Source organism: Sinocyclocheilus anshuiensis, unplaced genomic scaffold (genome assembly GCF_001515605.1).
Source record: "Sinocyclocheilus anshuiensis isolate Anshui unplaced genomic scaffold, SAMN03320099.WGS_v1.1 scaffold552, whole genome shotgun sequence".
Taxonomy (NCBI): domain Eukaryota; kingdom Metazoa; phylum Chordata; class Actinopteri; order Cypriniformes; family Cyprinidae; genus Sinocyclocheilus; species Sinocyclocheilus anshuiensis.
In genome coordinates, this window is record NW_015554362.1 from 2585207 (window position 1) to 2602111 (window position 16905).

Consider the following 16905-nt stretch of genomic DNA (forward strand, 5'->3'; position numbering starts at 1 on the left):
TGTCTGTCTATCTATCTATCTATCTATCTGCTAACAAGTTTATGTTCTGAGAATGTATTGCTAATGTTCCCATTAAGTCATAAAACGTTACTTCTAAATGTTTTCTGAACATTCAAACTACTCAGTTTTTGAAATGTTTAAAAAACGTTTTTTTCCGGGTTATACAAACATTAAAGGATCTCTATCATTTATTTTCCATCTGTTTGTACATTTTACTGTGAATTTTCTTGAATAAAAAGCTGATAACATGAATTATAATCTTAACCCATTTAATAAACCAGAATAGATGTTAAGAGTGATTTAGGCTATTAGGCCTCATTCATCTTTGTAAAATCAATTGTAAAACCATTCTTACATAAACTGTAGCATTCAGTTCAGTGCAAGAATGAACACTGATAACATGAATTATGGTGTTGATCCAGTTAATAAAACAGAATAGATGATAAGAGTGATTTTACAAGGGATGCATGAAAATGTCATTGATTAAAGTCAACATGAAATCAAAACTGACCAATCACTTTCATAGTCTCATGAAGCGTGCGTTAATGGTCGCATGTTATTCCAAAGAAAACATTGTCATCATTTATCAAAATGTCAAAAAAATTGCTTTTATAATATGAAATCTGGTTTCTGTTTGAAATGTCATCTTTTGGAAGTAAATGGGTTGTAAATGCATGCTACTTCAATAGAATTAGATGCATGAATAACAAATGATGAGACTGCAAAAAGCAGTAAATAATGAAATGCAGTTGTACATTTCATTTCAACCCCAGACCCCCTCACATCTGCAAGCAGGACTCAACACAGTATTTAATAAAAAACAACTTTTATTTGAAAAAAGTTATTAACTTTTATTAAAAAATAATCATCCCAAACAAAGTCCTCTCACTATTACATACAGAGCCAAAATGACTTGCTTATGTGTTCATTCATTGAATCTACTGGGAAGTGCTATGATATGGACTGTTCTTTATCAGTGGCTTAATATTGCTTAAACGTTGAGGTCGGGTGAAGTTCACTCTCCAGTTACACCGTTACGCACCTCCATCTTCTTCATCACTAACAAGGTGCTGTGGCTTCTGAGAGCCAAGTACTGCATCAGAATATTTAGTCTAGGACAGACCGGATCAATATTATACAGCGGGCATCAATAAAAATCCCCTCGTTGGGTTGGTAAAACCTAATATATAAAGGCATGTCTTTGTATACATTCCATAAACATGAGTTAAAATAAAACATGGTCAACTGTTACAAATTCCTTTGAATTTCAACAAAGCGTTTTAGGCGCTTTGAGGCGAGTCTTTCAACAAAGCCACCTTGTGGAGATTCCTTGCCACTTGGGAAAGTTCACCAAAAAATGAAAATTCATGTCATTATTTATTCATCCTATGAAGTGTTTTTTGTATGCAGCTGTGGAAAAAAATCCAGATTCGTAATGACAGATTTTCATTTTAAGGCAAACGGGTGAGAAAGTATGGCATCAAATGTTATACGGGCTCAGTCTTAATATGATTACTAAGAGGCTCCAGTTACAACACCAACTCAGTTTAAACATGCATTTCATACATCCACCGTATGACATGATTACATGACATAATGCTCCCTTAACCTGCGGAAAAGGCGTTTTCCGGCATGCCCACATGCTCACTGCACCGACGGGCGTCAGGTCAATGATACTGGCAAGTGTTAATGTGCTTGTTGGGAAGGGAATGTGGCAGTGTTACCAACGGCACGCTTGAAAATAATGCAGAACGGCTATGACTGGTGGAAGCTGTGTAGATGCGACCCAACGTCCTTCATGAGCCTGTGTGGGAGAGAGGACAGGCTCACTATATACAAACAACTTCCTGCATTGTTCGAGCTCCCGGTAGAGACAAACACATCTCATTCTCTTCTATCATCTTAAACATGACTTGCGGTTTTCCTTATGACTTGCCTCAGTGACCTTGTATTGCTTTGTTTACAGAGACAAGTGGAAGAAAAGGTTTAAAGGAAAAGTTCACCCAAAAATGCAAAAGAAATACAAAAAAAATAATAAAAAAAACAGAATATATATATATATATATATATATTTCTGTATAACAAAGTTGGATGGTAACTTATACTGCCATGAAAATACTGTATTCCAAGTCTTCTGAATTCACATAATACATTTATGTAAGGAACAGACCAAAAATTACGTGATTATCAACTGATTATCGTCTCCTTCATTGCAGTTCTCAAATCTCTTTTACAGGCGTATTTAAAACACAAAAAGCAAAGTTTAAAAATAGTGAATAATAACTTACAATTGTGCTTTTTCTTACACAAATCTAAAATATGACTTCAAAAAGATTGGATTATAATATGTAAGTCATGCGGGCTAGTTTTATACACTTACATGGCACTTTACAGTATAAATCACCCTCTATCTAGTGTTGCACTGAAAACAGCTCGTTCTGTTTCATGGAAGAAGAAAAAATCCAGGGTTTGCAATGACACGAGGGTGAATAAATGATTTAAAGAAATTGTCATTGTTGGGTGAACTATTGCTGTAAGTTCAGGAAGATTTATGTGCACTGGAAGTAAAAAAAAACTGAGGAAAATCATCCTTTTCAAGTGCATTAAAACACACGTTTTACAGACGAGGGGCCTTTGTCACCAGTTGGCATGGCGTTTGGCCGGTGCATAATGCTGGTTTCGGTGTTATGCTGATGTGAGAGTGCAAATGCAGTGAGCACTCAGTGGTCCATCTATCGTTATGCTAATTTGGCCACTCTTTAACTAACGGCGAGTCTAAAATCCATCCGAGACACCTGCATCTGCGTCTTATGCTACAGTCGATCACTACCTGCGCTTCTTTTGCGACAGGTAAACGCTAGGCTCGTGGTGTCTTTCAGCTAAAACTAAGTGCTAATGTACCATGTCATTCACAAAAATAAACATTTAAAAAGAAAATTTCACAACAAGAAAATTAACGAGGAAGTAACAACGATTCCTCCACTTGGGGCGTTTGAACTCTGGCGTCAGGTTAAGAGGCAGCTTTGTGGTGGCATACAAAACGACAGCTTCGTCTGTGTTCCTTCCCTCCATATTGCATACATACATACATGTGGGAGTGCGAAGGTAGTATACAATAATACACAATTAAATAAAAAATTAGCATAGTTCAGCCAGATTCAATGAAACTCAAAGTGTGAGTCTCCATGTTGGGTTCTGTGGGCTTTGTAGGACTGGTAGCACCCTGTGAACTGGCTCGAGGGGTGTGTGGCGGTCCCTGTGGCATAGATTTGCTCAGGCAAAGTACATGGTCTTCATGGTGTCGTGGTGAATCTGCACGGCTTTGGCCAGAGCCTGAGGATCCCGACCGTTACTCTGTCCAGAGACGTGGCTGCCCTCCCCGCTACAAACATAGAGACCAGATAACAGAGGACTTTAAAACTGATATTACATGCATTAGAGCATCAAAAAAAGTGGCAGTTTAGTCACTTATAATGTTACAAAAGTTTTAAATATTTCAAATATAAATGCTGTTCTTTTGAACGTTCTATTCACTAAAGAATCCTAAAAAAAATCGAATACGTATCATATTTTCACCAAAAATATGAAGCAGCATGACTGTTTTCAACACTGATAATAATCAGAAATGTTTCTTTTGCAGCAAATCAGCATATTAGAATGATTTCTGAAGATCATGTGACACTGAAGACTGGAGTAATGATGCTGAAAATACAGCTGCGCATCACAGGAATAAATTACATTTCACAATATATTCACATAGAAAACAGTTATTTGAAATTGTAATAATATTTCACAATTTTACTGTATTTTTGATCAAATAAATACAAAGCAGAAAAGATTGATATTGTTTCTGGCAATGAGATAAAAGCTCTGTTCTTAAACCTAAACAGCATTTGTAGGCGTCCTACTGATTGCATCATTTCATCTTATTTATGGATTCTTCTCTTTTCTTCTATTTTGTTTTTATATATATATATAAAACTAAAATAACAAATAATATATAATAAGCCATATATATATATATATGTGTGTGTGTGTGTGTGTGTGTGTGAATCTGCACTATATATATATATATAATATAATATAATATAATATAACATATATATATATATATATACAGTATAAATAATTTAAAATAAAAAATACTACTAATAACATTTTTTATAATTTATCGGTTCACTTTCATGTCATGTGACCATTAACCAAAATCAGAGAAGCATGAACATGCAAAAGTGTTGTTAAATTATTGAAATATTAACCTAAAATTTTAGAGGATACATCAAGTAAATATTTTACGTCTAAGGGGTTTGGCTGACAAAACACAAATGTTGGGAACTCCTGATCTAGCAGATATGGAGAAGCAGGTCAGAGGACAGGAACAGCCCTTTAGGATGTAGTTTTCTATGTAGGCAGCAAGGCTGCTCACTAAGTTTTGGACCAGAGCTACTGTATTAAGCTTAATTAACATTAATTAATGTTAATAGCTAATGCAGTTTAATAACATCAAAACTACAGATGCTCATGATCTTGGCCTCACCTGTCATGCTCCTTATCCACCAAATGGTATCGGGCACGGAAAGCCACGAGTCTGGCGTAGTACGCAGGCGCTGGGATGGAGACAGAGCGGGTGCAGCGCACGTATGTGTGGCACAGCTGGTAGGTGAGAATCTGCAGCTCGTCAGCTGTAAAGCGATTGTCGTCCCACAGGACATAGTAGTGTGAGGGTCGGCTGGTGCCCTGAAACGAGGACCACAGAACGTCAAACCACAGTCACAGGCACACAGTCATGAATGAATGCTTGCAGCACGTCGGTGTGCTCACCTGAATACCTGCATGACTGCACAGGTAGAAATCAAACTCGAACGGATGCGTGATGCTGGTATCGACCGTAGTTCCTGCTGGAATGTTCCCACTCTTCCCGATCTGAGCAAAACCACAGGGATTAGAATGAAGACTGCTTAAAACTTCAATTAAAACTATAAAAAAAATAAATAAAAAAAAACAACAACAACGATTACTTAGAAAAAAACAAACTGTCCTTAACTAATAAAAAAAATATATATATTTTTTTTTATTTCAGCTAGTTGACAAGGCAATATTTCTCATTGTTTTCAGTTTAAGTACTAAAATAACTCAAATTAAATAAGCTAATAAACATAACTGACATATAAAAAAAACAAAACAACTTATTTTATTTCAGCTAGCTGCCAAGGCAACATTTCTCATTTTCATTTAAAATTGAAGTACTAAAATAACTAAAGTTAAATAAACTAAAACCACAAAAACATTTTTATGACTTGAAATAAAATAAACATTAACTGTAATAAAATAAAACATGAAAAATCCAGCTAGTTGAATTAGACATTTATTTCAGCTACTGAATTTAATTTACATTATTTTATGTTTAATTTATTAATTTCATTTATACATTTTTACATTAAATTTTTTTTTATTTATATTAAATGTATCATTTATTTAAGCTATTTTAACTTAACATTTCTCATTTTGTTTAGATTACACTAAAGTACTAAAATAACTTTAAACTAAATAAACTAAAACCATGAAAACATTTTCATTCATAAAATAAAATAAAATAAAATGAATATTAACAAAATATTTTTTAAAAGTTTAAACCTATTTTATTTTAGCTAGTTGTGGAGGCAACATTTCGCATCTTAAATTGAAGCTAAAACTTAATGAAAATTATACAGATATTAAAAAAAACTGAATAAAAATGACAAAAACAACAAAATTAAACTAAAATAAAAAAAGATCAAATCTAATTCAATATATTAACAAAAACTATAATAGTATATCAGTGATAGGCTACTAAAATAACTCTGCTTCTAGGAATATTAACTTTAAAGGGGTCATATGATGCAATTTCATTTTTTCCTTTCTCTTTGGAGTGTTACAAGCTCTTGGTGCATAAATATATATATATATATACAGTATAAATAATTTAAAATAAAAAATACTACTAATAACATTTTTTATAATTTATCGGTTCACTTTCATGTCATGTGACCATTAACCAAAATCAGAGAAGCATGAACATGCAAAAGTGTTGTTAAATTATTGAAATATTAACCTAAAATTTTAGAGGATACATCAAGTAAATATTTTACGTCTAAGGGGTTTGGCTGACAAAACACAAATGTTGGGAACTCCTGATCTAGCAGATATGGAGAAGCAGGTCAGAGGACAGGAACAGCCCTTTAGGATGTAGTTTTCTATGTAGGCAGCAAGGCTGCTCACTAAGTTTTGGACCAGAGCTACTGTATTAAGCTTAATTAACATTAATTAATGTTAATAGCTAATGCAGTTTAATAACATCAAAACTACAGATGCTCATGATCTTGGCCTCACCTGTCATGCTCCTTATCCACCAAATGGTATCGGGCACGGAAAGCCACGAGTCTGGCGTAGTACGCAGGCGCTGGGATGGAGACAGAGCGGGTGCAGCGCACGTATGTGTGGCACAGCTGGTAGGTGAGAATCTGCAGCTCGTCAGCTGTAAAGCGATTGTCGTCCCACAGGACATAGTAGTGTGAGGGTCGGCTGGTGCCCTGAAACGAGGACCACAGAACGTCAAACCACAGTCACAGGCACACAGTCATGAATGAATGCTTGCAGCACGTCGGTGTGCTCACCTGAATACCTGCATGACTGCACAGGTAGAAATCAAACTCGAACGGATGCGTGATGCTGGTATCGACCGTAGTTCCTGCTGGAATGTTCCCACTCTTCCCGATCTGAGCAAAACCACAGGGATTAGAATGAAGACTGCTTAAAACTTCAATTAAAACTATAAAAAAAATAAATAAAAAAAAACAACAACAACGATTACTTAGAAAAAAACAAACTGTCCTTAACTAATAAAAAAAAAATATATATTTTTTTTTATTTCAGCTAGTTGACAAGGCAATATTTCTCATTGTTTTCAGTTTAAGTACTAAAATAACTCAAATTAAATAAGCTAATAAACATAACTGACATATAAAAAAAACAAAACAACTTATTTTATTTCAGCTAGCTGCCAAGGCAACATTTCTCATTTTCATTTAAAATTGAAGTACTAAAATAACTAAAGTTAAATAAACTAAAACCACAAAAACATTTTTATGACTTGAAATAAAATAAACATTAACTGTAATAAAATAAAACATGAAAAATCCAGCTAGTTGAATTAGACATTTATTTCAGCTACTGAATTTAATTTACATTATTTTATGTTTAATTTATTAATTTCATTTATACATTTTTACATTAAAATTTTTTTTATTTATATTAAATGTATCATTTATTTAAGCTATTTTAACTTAACATTTCTCATTTTGTTTAGATTACACTAAAGTACTAAAATAACTTTAAACTAAATAAACTAAAACCATGAAAACATTTTCATTCATAAAATAAAATAAAATAAAATGAATATTAACAAAATATTTTTTAAAAGTTTAAACCTATTTTATTTTAGCTAGTTGTGGAGGCAACATTTCGCATCTTAAATTGAAGCTAAAACTTAATGAAAATTATACAGATATTAAAAAAAACTGAATAAAAATGACAAAAACAACAAAATTAAACTAAAATAAAAAAAGATCAAATCTAATTCAATATATTAACAAAAACTATAATAGTATATCAGTGATAGGCTACTAAAATAACTCTGCTTCTAGGAATATTAACTTTAAAGGGGTCATATGATGCAATTTCATTTTTTCCTTTCTCTTTGGAGTGTTACAAGCTCTTGGTGCATAAAGAAGATCTGTAAAGTTGCAAAGACTAAAGTCTCAAATCCAAAGAGATATTCTTTATATAATGTTCTTTTTAGCAGCATCATATGACCCCTTTAAAGTGTTGTTTTCTGGAAACTCACTCTTTCAGATTTATCAGCGCAGAAAAGGCGGGTGTGGTGACGCTTTTGCACTACTATGTAGGTGATGCCCGGCTGGTAGTCTTTCTCCAGCTTGATGCAGGCGTCTCTGATGGCCAACAGCTCATAGTGCAGGATCTACACAAGGACATTTAGAATGTTACAAAGATTTCTATAAATAAAAAATGATGGTGTCCACAACAATATGAAGCAGCACGATTGTTTTCAACATTGATAATAATGATAAATGTTTCTTGAGCAGCAAATCAGCATATTAGAATGATTTCTGAAGATCATGTGACACTGAAGACTGGAGTAATGATGCTGAAAATTCAGCTTTGATCACAGAAATAAATTACAGTTTACAATATACTCACATAGAAAACAGTTATTTTAAACTGTAATAATATTTCAGAATTTTACTGTATTTTTGATGCCACTGAATGAATCATAAAATGACTTACTTGCGGTAACTGTCCTTCTGGTACGCCGTCCCTGTAGAAGATGATTCTGGTGGGTTTGAAGCGGGTGGACTTGTAGAACTGGATGAGTAATTCTCGCACCATGTACGACAGGTCTTCAATGATCTCCTGTCTGGGTCGCTGTACTCGTACTGTAGCGCAGTACCTGCTGGGATGAGCGTCCATACTGCCCACCACCTGCACAGATGAGTCATGTCAGAGCACGTTACATCATAAGAGCATGTTGCATTAAAAATGAGGTTCAACAAAAATGATGAAAAAAATCATTCTGCATTAAGTGGAGAATGAGATATGATGTTCATCAGACATGCTACCATTCAAATGTTTGGGGTCAGTAAGATCTTTTTTGTTTTTGAGAAAGTCTTTTAAACATGATTTGAGCAAAATACAGTAAAATTGTGAAATATTATTACAATTAAAAATAACTGATTTCTATGTGAATATCTGTTCAAATGTAATTTATTTCTGTGATCAAAGCTGAATTTTCAGCAGTCTTCAGTGTCACATGATCCTTCAGAAATCCTTCTAATATGCTGATTCCTGAGAAGCATTTCTGATTATTATCAGTGTTGAAAACAGTCGTGCTGCTTCATATTTTTGTGGAAACTGTGATACATTTTATTTTTCAGGATTCTTTGATCAACAGAAAGTTCAAAAGAACAGCATTTATTTGAAACAGAAATCTTTTGTAACATTATAAATGTCTCTTTTGATCAACTTATGAATAAAAATCTTACTGACCCCAAACTTTTGAATGGTAGTGTATGTATCAGACTAAAAATAAAATGCCAATTATAAATCAAATTCGAGAGATTGCAGGAAAGCAGTAGATCCACTAGAACGGCTTCTAGTGGAAACTGTAAAGTTATATATTGTAAAACATCATTTTGCTCAGACTGTTCTCTCAGCGAAAGGTGTAAAATTTTGGAATTCATTGCCTGACTATTTAAAATCTATTGTAAATTATAATCATTTTAAAAAAGCCACAAAATCTTGGTTGATACACCAGCAAACCTGTAGTCATGTTTAGTGTACTTATATTATAAATTTGTGTACTACTTGTTTATTGTAATTGTAATTTATAAAAGCCCTCCTAGGGACAAGTGTTGCAAATTAGCTTCGGCTACAAGCACTATGGTACATGCATGGGATGATTGTTGTTTCATTTTCATCTATGTTTATTGTATCTGTCCCTAACAAATAAAACATAAAAAAAAATAATAAATAAAAAATTAAGTGCCACAAATCAGACACCAAAAAAAAAAAGAAAAAAATTGGTTTTGCAGTTCACAAACAAGCAACAAGATCCGACCCGTGAGCAAACAAACAAACAAACGGATGCTAAATGTGGCAAATTTGGACTTTTGGGATGAGTTTTTACCTAGCAACCAACCAGAATGCAAAAAATGACAAAAAAAAATAAGCTACAAAACAATCACAAGGAAGAACGTGACACAGTTGCTTTAAATGTAAATGAAGTAAAAACATCAGAGCAATGCATGTGAGCATCAGTGAAAAATCCCAATAATGCAGAACAAACATGAGCAGCTGGAGAAAACCTGCAGAGAAGGTACAGAAATCTGCTGCCCCCTAGCTGCAGGAAACAGAATGATCATCAGCAGTTCACCTCACGTTCCCTACAGAAACCAGCCTGCCTCTGTCAATGTTCTCGCCATCCGTCTGCGTGACTCAGGCCTTTGTCACCATTGCTTGGCAACCGCCGAAAGAGTACACGCGTACAAGAGGTTGCATGCGCAGGGCGGGTGTGACATCATTTCCTTTGCGTCTGTGAGTCACCGGCGAGCCATTTTCTCTTTGTAAAGCTCCCATCCTGTTCTGCCCACCTCCGGCACATCCTCCCTTTCACTCCACCCGTGTCCCGAGCCACTTCTGGAGCAGGCAGGAAACTGGGCGGCACTCGGCCACAAAGAACAGCAGGCTGGTAATTACAGCCTTCAGTATGAGCCTCAAATTAAGTGGCTTTCGGCTAAGCTTGGGTTTACAGAGAGTTGTGTTAGATTTATATAACTTCATTATGTCCTAGATCAATAATAGATGTTCTTGTTATAATACATCTGATGACTGGTCAGTTCAAGAAAGCTGCTTGAGTAAATCATCTAAATTATCATGCAGTTTTGTTTAGACTTTGTATAATAAATTGAAAGAAGCAGTGTATATATATTTAAGCAATTTAAATATAACAATTTAAGCTCCATGAACAATATCTGTAGCAAGAGGTCGACAAGGAGACACCTAGTCGTCTGCAACGTTTCTAGTCGTTTGCAATTTATGAGAATTACTTATAAAAATTATTTCATAGAATTTGCACCCACAAAGAGCAAAGGTGCAGTACTTTGGAGTAGGAAAAAAAGAAAAATGTAAAAAAAATTAAATGACTTTTTAATTATTGTTTAAATAAAAAAGTTCAATTACATTATTTTATATTTTCCAGCCCTTTAAATCACAATTTTTAAAAATTACCTGATATTTCCCTAATTTTTTTGCCAAATTTGAACATTAATTCTGATCATAAATTCTACACATACATTTAGTGGTCGACCGATATTGGTTTTTTGACAGTCGATGCCGATATCTTGTAAAGCATGGTGGCCGATATAATTGTATTTATTTTAATTCAGCGGTTAATTTTTTTCAGTTTAAAAATATTTAATGCACTTAACACAGTTGGCCACCCCATGCACAACTGCTGCTTCTGTCTCTTTTTTCTCGACAAGAATTGCGTTTATTTACACGCTGAACATCTTTACGACCACATAAAACAGGAGAATTTTCAGACGCGCACTCCAACTTCACCTCAGCGCCAGGCGTGAGTCAAACGAGCGAGGGAAAGGTACATGTGATGAGGGAGCTGAATCGAATGAATGAATCAATGAATTATTCACTGAAACAATTACCGCCACCTACTGGCAGTTTTAGTTTCTTATTTAGAGTGTTATTTCATTAAAAATTATTTCATATTTACATATTAATAAAAAAGCTGAAAATAAAAATACAAATTCAATATTAATAAAAAACTAATTAAAGAGATAGTTCACCCAAAAATGAAAAAAGAAAATAGGAAATTAAATAAACAAAAACAAATTCTTTGTAAAGCTTTTTTTGTAATGTCTATTTCATGCATTTCTCATGTAATACAATAATGGCTTTAAATGATCTTTTGGGGGTGATTTCTCATGAAATTTTATGTGCGATTAATATAAAATTCATTTTATTAATTAATTGCAGCATTGTGTAATTAATTAGATAAAACATTTTAATTGCTTGACAGCCCTAGTTTATTGACGTGAAGCCAGTTGATTTTAAGGCAAACAGCTTCTCAGCCCTACTTGGATTTAAAATCTCATTCAAAATGCACAAGAGACTTTATAACAACAGCTGAAAGTGTTAAAATGCTGCGTGTGTGTGTGTGTGTGTGTGTGTGTGTGTGTGTGTGTGTGTGTGTGTGTGATGTGCTCACAGCAGTAATAGACGGCTTCTTCCCATCACCAGCCGGCGGGTGAGTGACATCTGCTCCGAGGAAGATCACCGGCTGCTGGAACACTGCCGACCTAAGAAAAGGTTCAAATAAAGTGTTAAAGGTACAGTTCACCCAAAAATGAAAATTACCCCATGATTTACTCACCCTTAAGCAATCCTAGGTGTATATGACTTACGCTACATCCTACGTCATCCGCTGGACGCCACTCTCTCGTGAACGCGCATATGACAGTTAGCGGAAGCTAGAGATTACGGTTTATAAAGTTTTAAAAATTGATATTTTTCTAACAAAAACGCATCGATTCGCTTCAGGAGCCACGTGGAGCACTTTTTATAATGGATGGATGCGCTTTATTGGACTTCTATTGGACTATTGAAAAATAACACCCATTCACTGCTATTATAAAGCTTAGTAAATCATGGGCTAATTTTCATTTTAGGGTGAACTGTCCCTTTAATGCTCAAGCTAAATCTAAACACATCCAGAGGGACTTCAGTCACACTCTCACCGTTGATGCGGCACCAGGATGTTGTTGATGCCGCCGAGTTTGACGTTGATTTTGAGGCAGAGGTTGGAGAGCGTCTGAGGGGAGGTCTTCACCACGTTCTTCACCTGAACACACTGAGTGGCCATTCCTAGAAGAGTGTCTCCCACACGCTTCACCTCCGCTGCACAGATCAAACGTGTGTTCATTAGTCTGACGGCGTTTGGCAGGAGGGCGGCTCTGCTCTGTGTGTGACCTTCTTACCGTAGACGGGTGTTTTTCCGGGCAGGATGACAATGATGAGCTGCAGTCCGGAGTAGGTGTTCTTCAGGTGTCTGAACATGGGCTCCACGCTGTCGGCTCCCTGTGCGTACTTACAGAAACACGGCTGACCCTGGATCGGCATCCCAGCGTCCTTTGAGATCTTACGCAGCTGGTCGGTGAAGTTCCTGAGGAAGAGATCATCACATTAACACCAAAGTATTCATAGCTGTTTTATTATCAAGAAACATTTCTTATTATTACCAATGTTGAAAACAGTTGTGATGCTTAATATTTTGTATATTTTTTAAATATTTTTGATACCGTTTTAAAATACTTTGAATAGAAAGTTCAATAGAACAGCATTTGAATTAATTCTTTGTTTTGTTTTTGAGTGTGAAATCCTTTTAGGGCTGCAAGATTTGAGAAAAAAATGTGGGTACATTCTTTCTACAACTTCTTTCAGTAACCATTTTTGACCAATTCAATATTACAACATAATAATAATAATAATTGCCATGATTTCATAATGATTATTGATTACAATATTGATATTATTGTCATATTGTGAAATAAAAATATAAAAAAAAGAAAAATAAGAAACAGTTATTATAGTTAACTAAAACTGAAACTAAAACCATAAAAAAGCATTTTTAAAATAAATGTTAACTGAAAGTAAATTAAAAAAAAAAATTAAAATGAAAACTAAAATTAAAATGAAAACAGAAATTATAAACATAAAAACTTATTCAAAAAATTAATAAAAACTATAATAGTATCTCAATGACACTAAAATAACACTGATAAGAAATAGATTGCAATAATACTGTAAAATAAATACTATAAAAAAATAAAGTAATAAAAAGAAAATCGAACACTAAACAAGTGTTTTTGCCATTTACACACGTGCAACAAGCGCCGATATATGGGGAAAAAATTGGCAGACAATGCAAATGCGGACTTTTAGGATGGCTTTTTTCATCTATCACCTAACAACCAACCAGAATGCTAAAAATGACAAAAACAAAATCTACAAAACAATAACAAGGAATAAGAACAGTAGCTTTGAATGTAAACAAAGTACATAGTACAAAGTACAAGTAAGCAAAGGCTGCATTTGGGAAGTCGTGGCCTAATGATTAGAGAGTCGGACTCGTAACCCAAAGGTTGTGGGTTCGAGTCTCGTACCGGCAGGGATTGTAGGTGGGGGGAGTGGATGTACAGCGCTCCCTTCCACCTTCAATACCACAACTGAGGTGCCCTTGAGCAAGGCACCGAACCCCCAACTGCTCCCCGGGCGCCGCAGCATAAATGGCTGCCCACTGCTCCGGGTGTGTGTTCACAGTGTGTGTGTGTTCACTGCTGTGTGTGTGCACTTTGGATGGGTTAAATGCAGAGCACTAATTCTGAGTATGGGTCACCATACTTGGCCTCATGTCACTTCACTTTGTAAAAACATCAGAGCAATGCATGTGAGCATCAGTGAAAAATACAAATGATGCAAAACAGACGTGAGTGTCTGGAGAAAACCTGCAGGGAAGGTACAGAAACCGGTTTTATTCTGTTCTATATGTGTTCTTCCTTACTTGAGCACCTCTTCCCGACACTGTTTCTGTGGGGCGAAACAAGCGATGGCCCAGACTTTGATCTCGATGCCGTTGTAGAACTGCTTTCCCCTCATATCCCACACACCCTGGTTGGGAGTCGCAATGGCACGATTCTGTTCACCGGCAGAAAGAGAGAGAATTTAGAAATCTCACACTGGAGGAGGTGATGATGAAGCGGCGCTGGAAGTGTCAAAGTTGCACGTCAACATTTATGCATTTTATGCTTTTATCTAAAGTGATGTATACACTACCAGATAATGGTTCGGAATAAGTACGATTTTGTAATGTTTTTGAAATAAGTCTCTTCTGCTCACCAAGGCTGCATTTATTTGATCAAAAATACAGTAAAAACGGTAATATTATGAAATAATATTTCGATGTAAAATAGCGGTTTTATATTTGAATATATTGTAAAATGTCATTTATTCCACTGATGCACAGCTGAATTTTCAGCATCATTACTCCAGTCTTCAGTTTCACATGATCTTCAGAAATCATTCTAATATGCTGATTTGCTGCTCCAGAAACATTTCTGATTATTATCAACGTTGAAAACAGTCGTGCTGCTCAATATTTTTGTGAAAAAAACTGTGATACTTTTCTTCTGGATGCTTTGATGAATAGAAAGTTCAAAAGAACAGCATTTATTTGAAATATATTTTTATGTAACATTAGACATGTCTTTACTGTCACAATGTGTCCTTGATGAATAAGTATTCATTCTTTTTTTCCTGTTTTTTTTTTTAATCTTACTTACCCCAAACAAAATATAATCATAAGTGTTTCTTGAGCAGCAAATCAGCACAAGTATTATTTCTGAAGGATCATGTGACACTGAAGACTGGAGTAATGATGCTGAAAATTCAGCTTTGATCACAGGAATAAATTACATTTTATAATATATTTTGCCATAGAAAAGAGTTATTTTTAATTGTAATAATATTTCACAATTGTACTGTATTTTTGACTGAATAAATGCAGCCTTAGTGAACATAAGAGACTTCTTTTAGGGTGCGTTCACACTAGCACTTTTGGTGCGCACCCGGGTTCGATTGACGTCAGAGTTCAGTTCGTGTGGATGATGTGAACGCTGTCTTCCGAACTCGGGTGCGCACCCGCGAACCGTACCAGAGTCCGCATGAAAAGGGTGGTCTGGGGTACGGTTCAAGTGAACTCCGGTACGGTTTGCTGCTGATGTGAATGCAATCGTACCAAAGTGAACCGCTATTAATGATGCATTATTTGATAAAAATGTGTGTTTGTGTGTGTGTTTCACTCACTTTCCTGACGAGCGTGACTGACACGCTGCAAACAGAGAGCTGTATATCTCATTTCTGTTCGATTTCAGCGTTCTTTAGAGCATTTGCAGTACATTCGTAAGACAGACGTAAGTGCCGTTATGTACCGAAGCTTTGTAAACAAAACGAACGGTTCAAAAACGTAAATATATAAAAGTGCAGAGAGCAATGTTATGCATTTGCCGCCTTCTCTAAACAGCTGCTGGCTTGATGACGCAAACGAACTGCAGTTCGGACCCAAATAAAATAATATGAACACAGTCCAGCGGGGGCAGGGGGAGCAATCGAACTCGGGTTCGGACCAGGCAAGCGAACCAAGTGTGAAAGCACCCTTAAAACAGGGTGAGAACTACATGGTTTGTGTGTTGGAGCAGAGCTGGAACAAAACTCTACAGGGCTCCGGCCCTCCAGGAACTGAGTTTGACACCGCTGTTTTAAAATATTTAAAAAAAAAATATATATATATATATTCTAAACCTTGTTCATGCATTCCCCGGGAATCGAACCCATAACCGTAGCGTTGCAAGCGTTATGATCTACTGTTTGAGCAACAAGAACAGGAGGTAGAACAGGACCCGTTTGAGCTTCAGATACAGTAAAACAGATCTCACCCGACCGCCGTACTGCAGGATGGGAGCGGGAAGGACTCTCCCCGTCACCTCGGCCATGTCGTCCTTCACCTTGATTCCAAACTCTTGAATGTAGGGATCCAGATTAAAGTCAGCATTCTTCATCTGAGCAGTAAAAAAAAAAAACATAGTTAAGCATTCACAGCCCATTTTACTTCCGTAATGTGATTCATTACTGACTGAAACAGGATGGTGGAGATGAGAAAAAAGTTATCTTCATTTTATAGGAATTGATTTGAAAATTGGGCATCACATCTCACAAATGGCTTTACGATGTTAGAAAAGGAAAGTAATTTCATTGCATTTTCGCAAAAGAGCCTTTTTTTTTTTTCGGAATAACATACACTGATGAACTGTAAACAATAAGACCAAATATGTGCATTTAAAGTAAAAGTAGCAATTTCTGGAAAAGTCTTTATTTACTTGATACGTTTGAAAGTATATCTTGGCAATATATCATAAAATACAAAGTAAATGAATCTAAATGTTGGTTTTTCCAATGGTTAACACTGATGCTGATAGTATGTAGGGAGCTGATATAAATATATAAATAAATATATATATATATATATATATATATCAAATATATATATTTGACCCTCTAACTCTAGCACTTTCTATTCTATTTCAATTCTGAAAGTATATCTTGGCAATATATCATAAAATACAAAGTAAATGAATCTAAATGTTGGTTTTTCAATGGTTAACACTGATGCTGATAGTATGTAGGGAGCTGATATAAATATATAAATATATATATATATAT

General features: G+C 35.2%; 1 protein-coding gene across 1 annotated transcript in view; it reads right to left on the bottom strand.

Annotated features, from left to right (window-relative positions):
• Positions 1-2094: 2094 nt before the first annotated feature.
• The window catches only part of LOC107671454 (protein argonaute-1-like), a 26617-nt gene continuing 11806 nt past the window's right edge, over positions 2095-16905 (bottom strand). The window contains exons 8-17 of the mRNA XM_016464376.1: positions 16122-16244; positions 14192-14325; positions 12609-12793; positions 12369-12528; positions 11840-11930; positions 8344-8538; positions 7883-8017; positions 6654-6755; positions 6370-6569; positions 2095-3382 (exon numbers count right to left, since the gene is read on the bottom strand). Of these exons, the coding sequence (XP_016319862.1) occupies positions 3274-3382; positions 6370-6569; positions 6654-6755; positions 7883-8017; positions 8344-8538; positions 11840-11930; positions 12369-12528; positions 12609-12793; positions 14192-14325; positions 16122-16244 (1434 nt within the window). The 3' untranslated portion in view covers positions 2095-3273. The remainder of the gene's footprint in view (positions 3383-6369; positions 6570-6653; positions 6756-7882; positions 8018-8343; positions 8539-11839; positions 11931-12368; positions 12529-12608; positions 12794-14191; positions 14326-16121; positions 16245-16905) is intronic.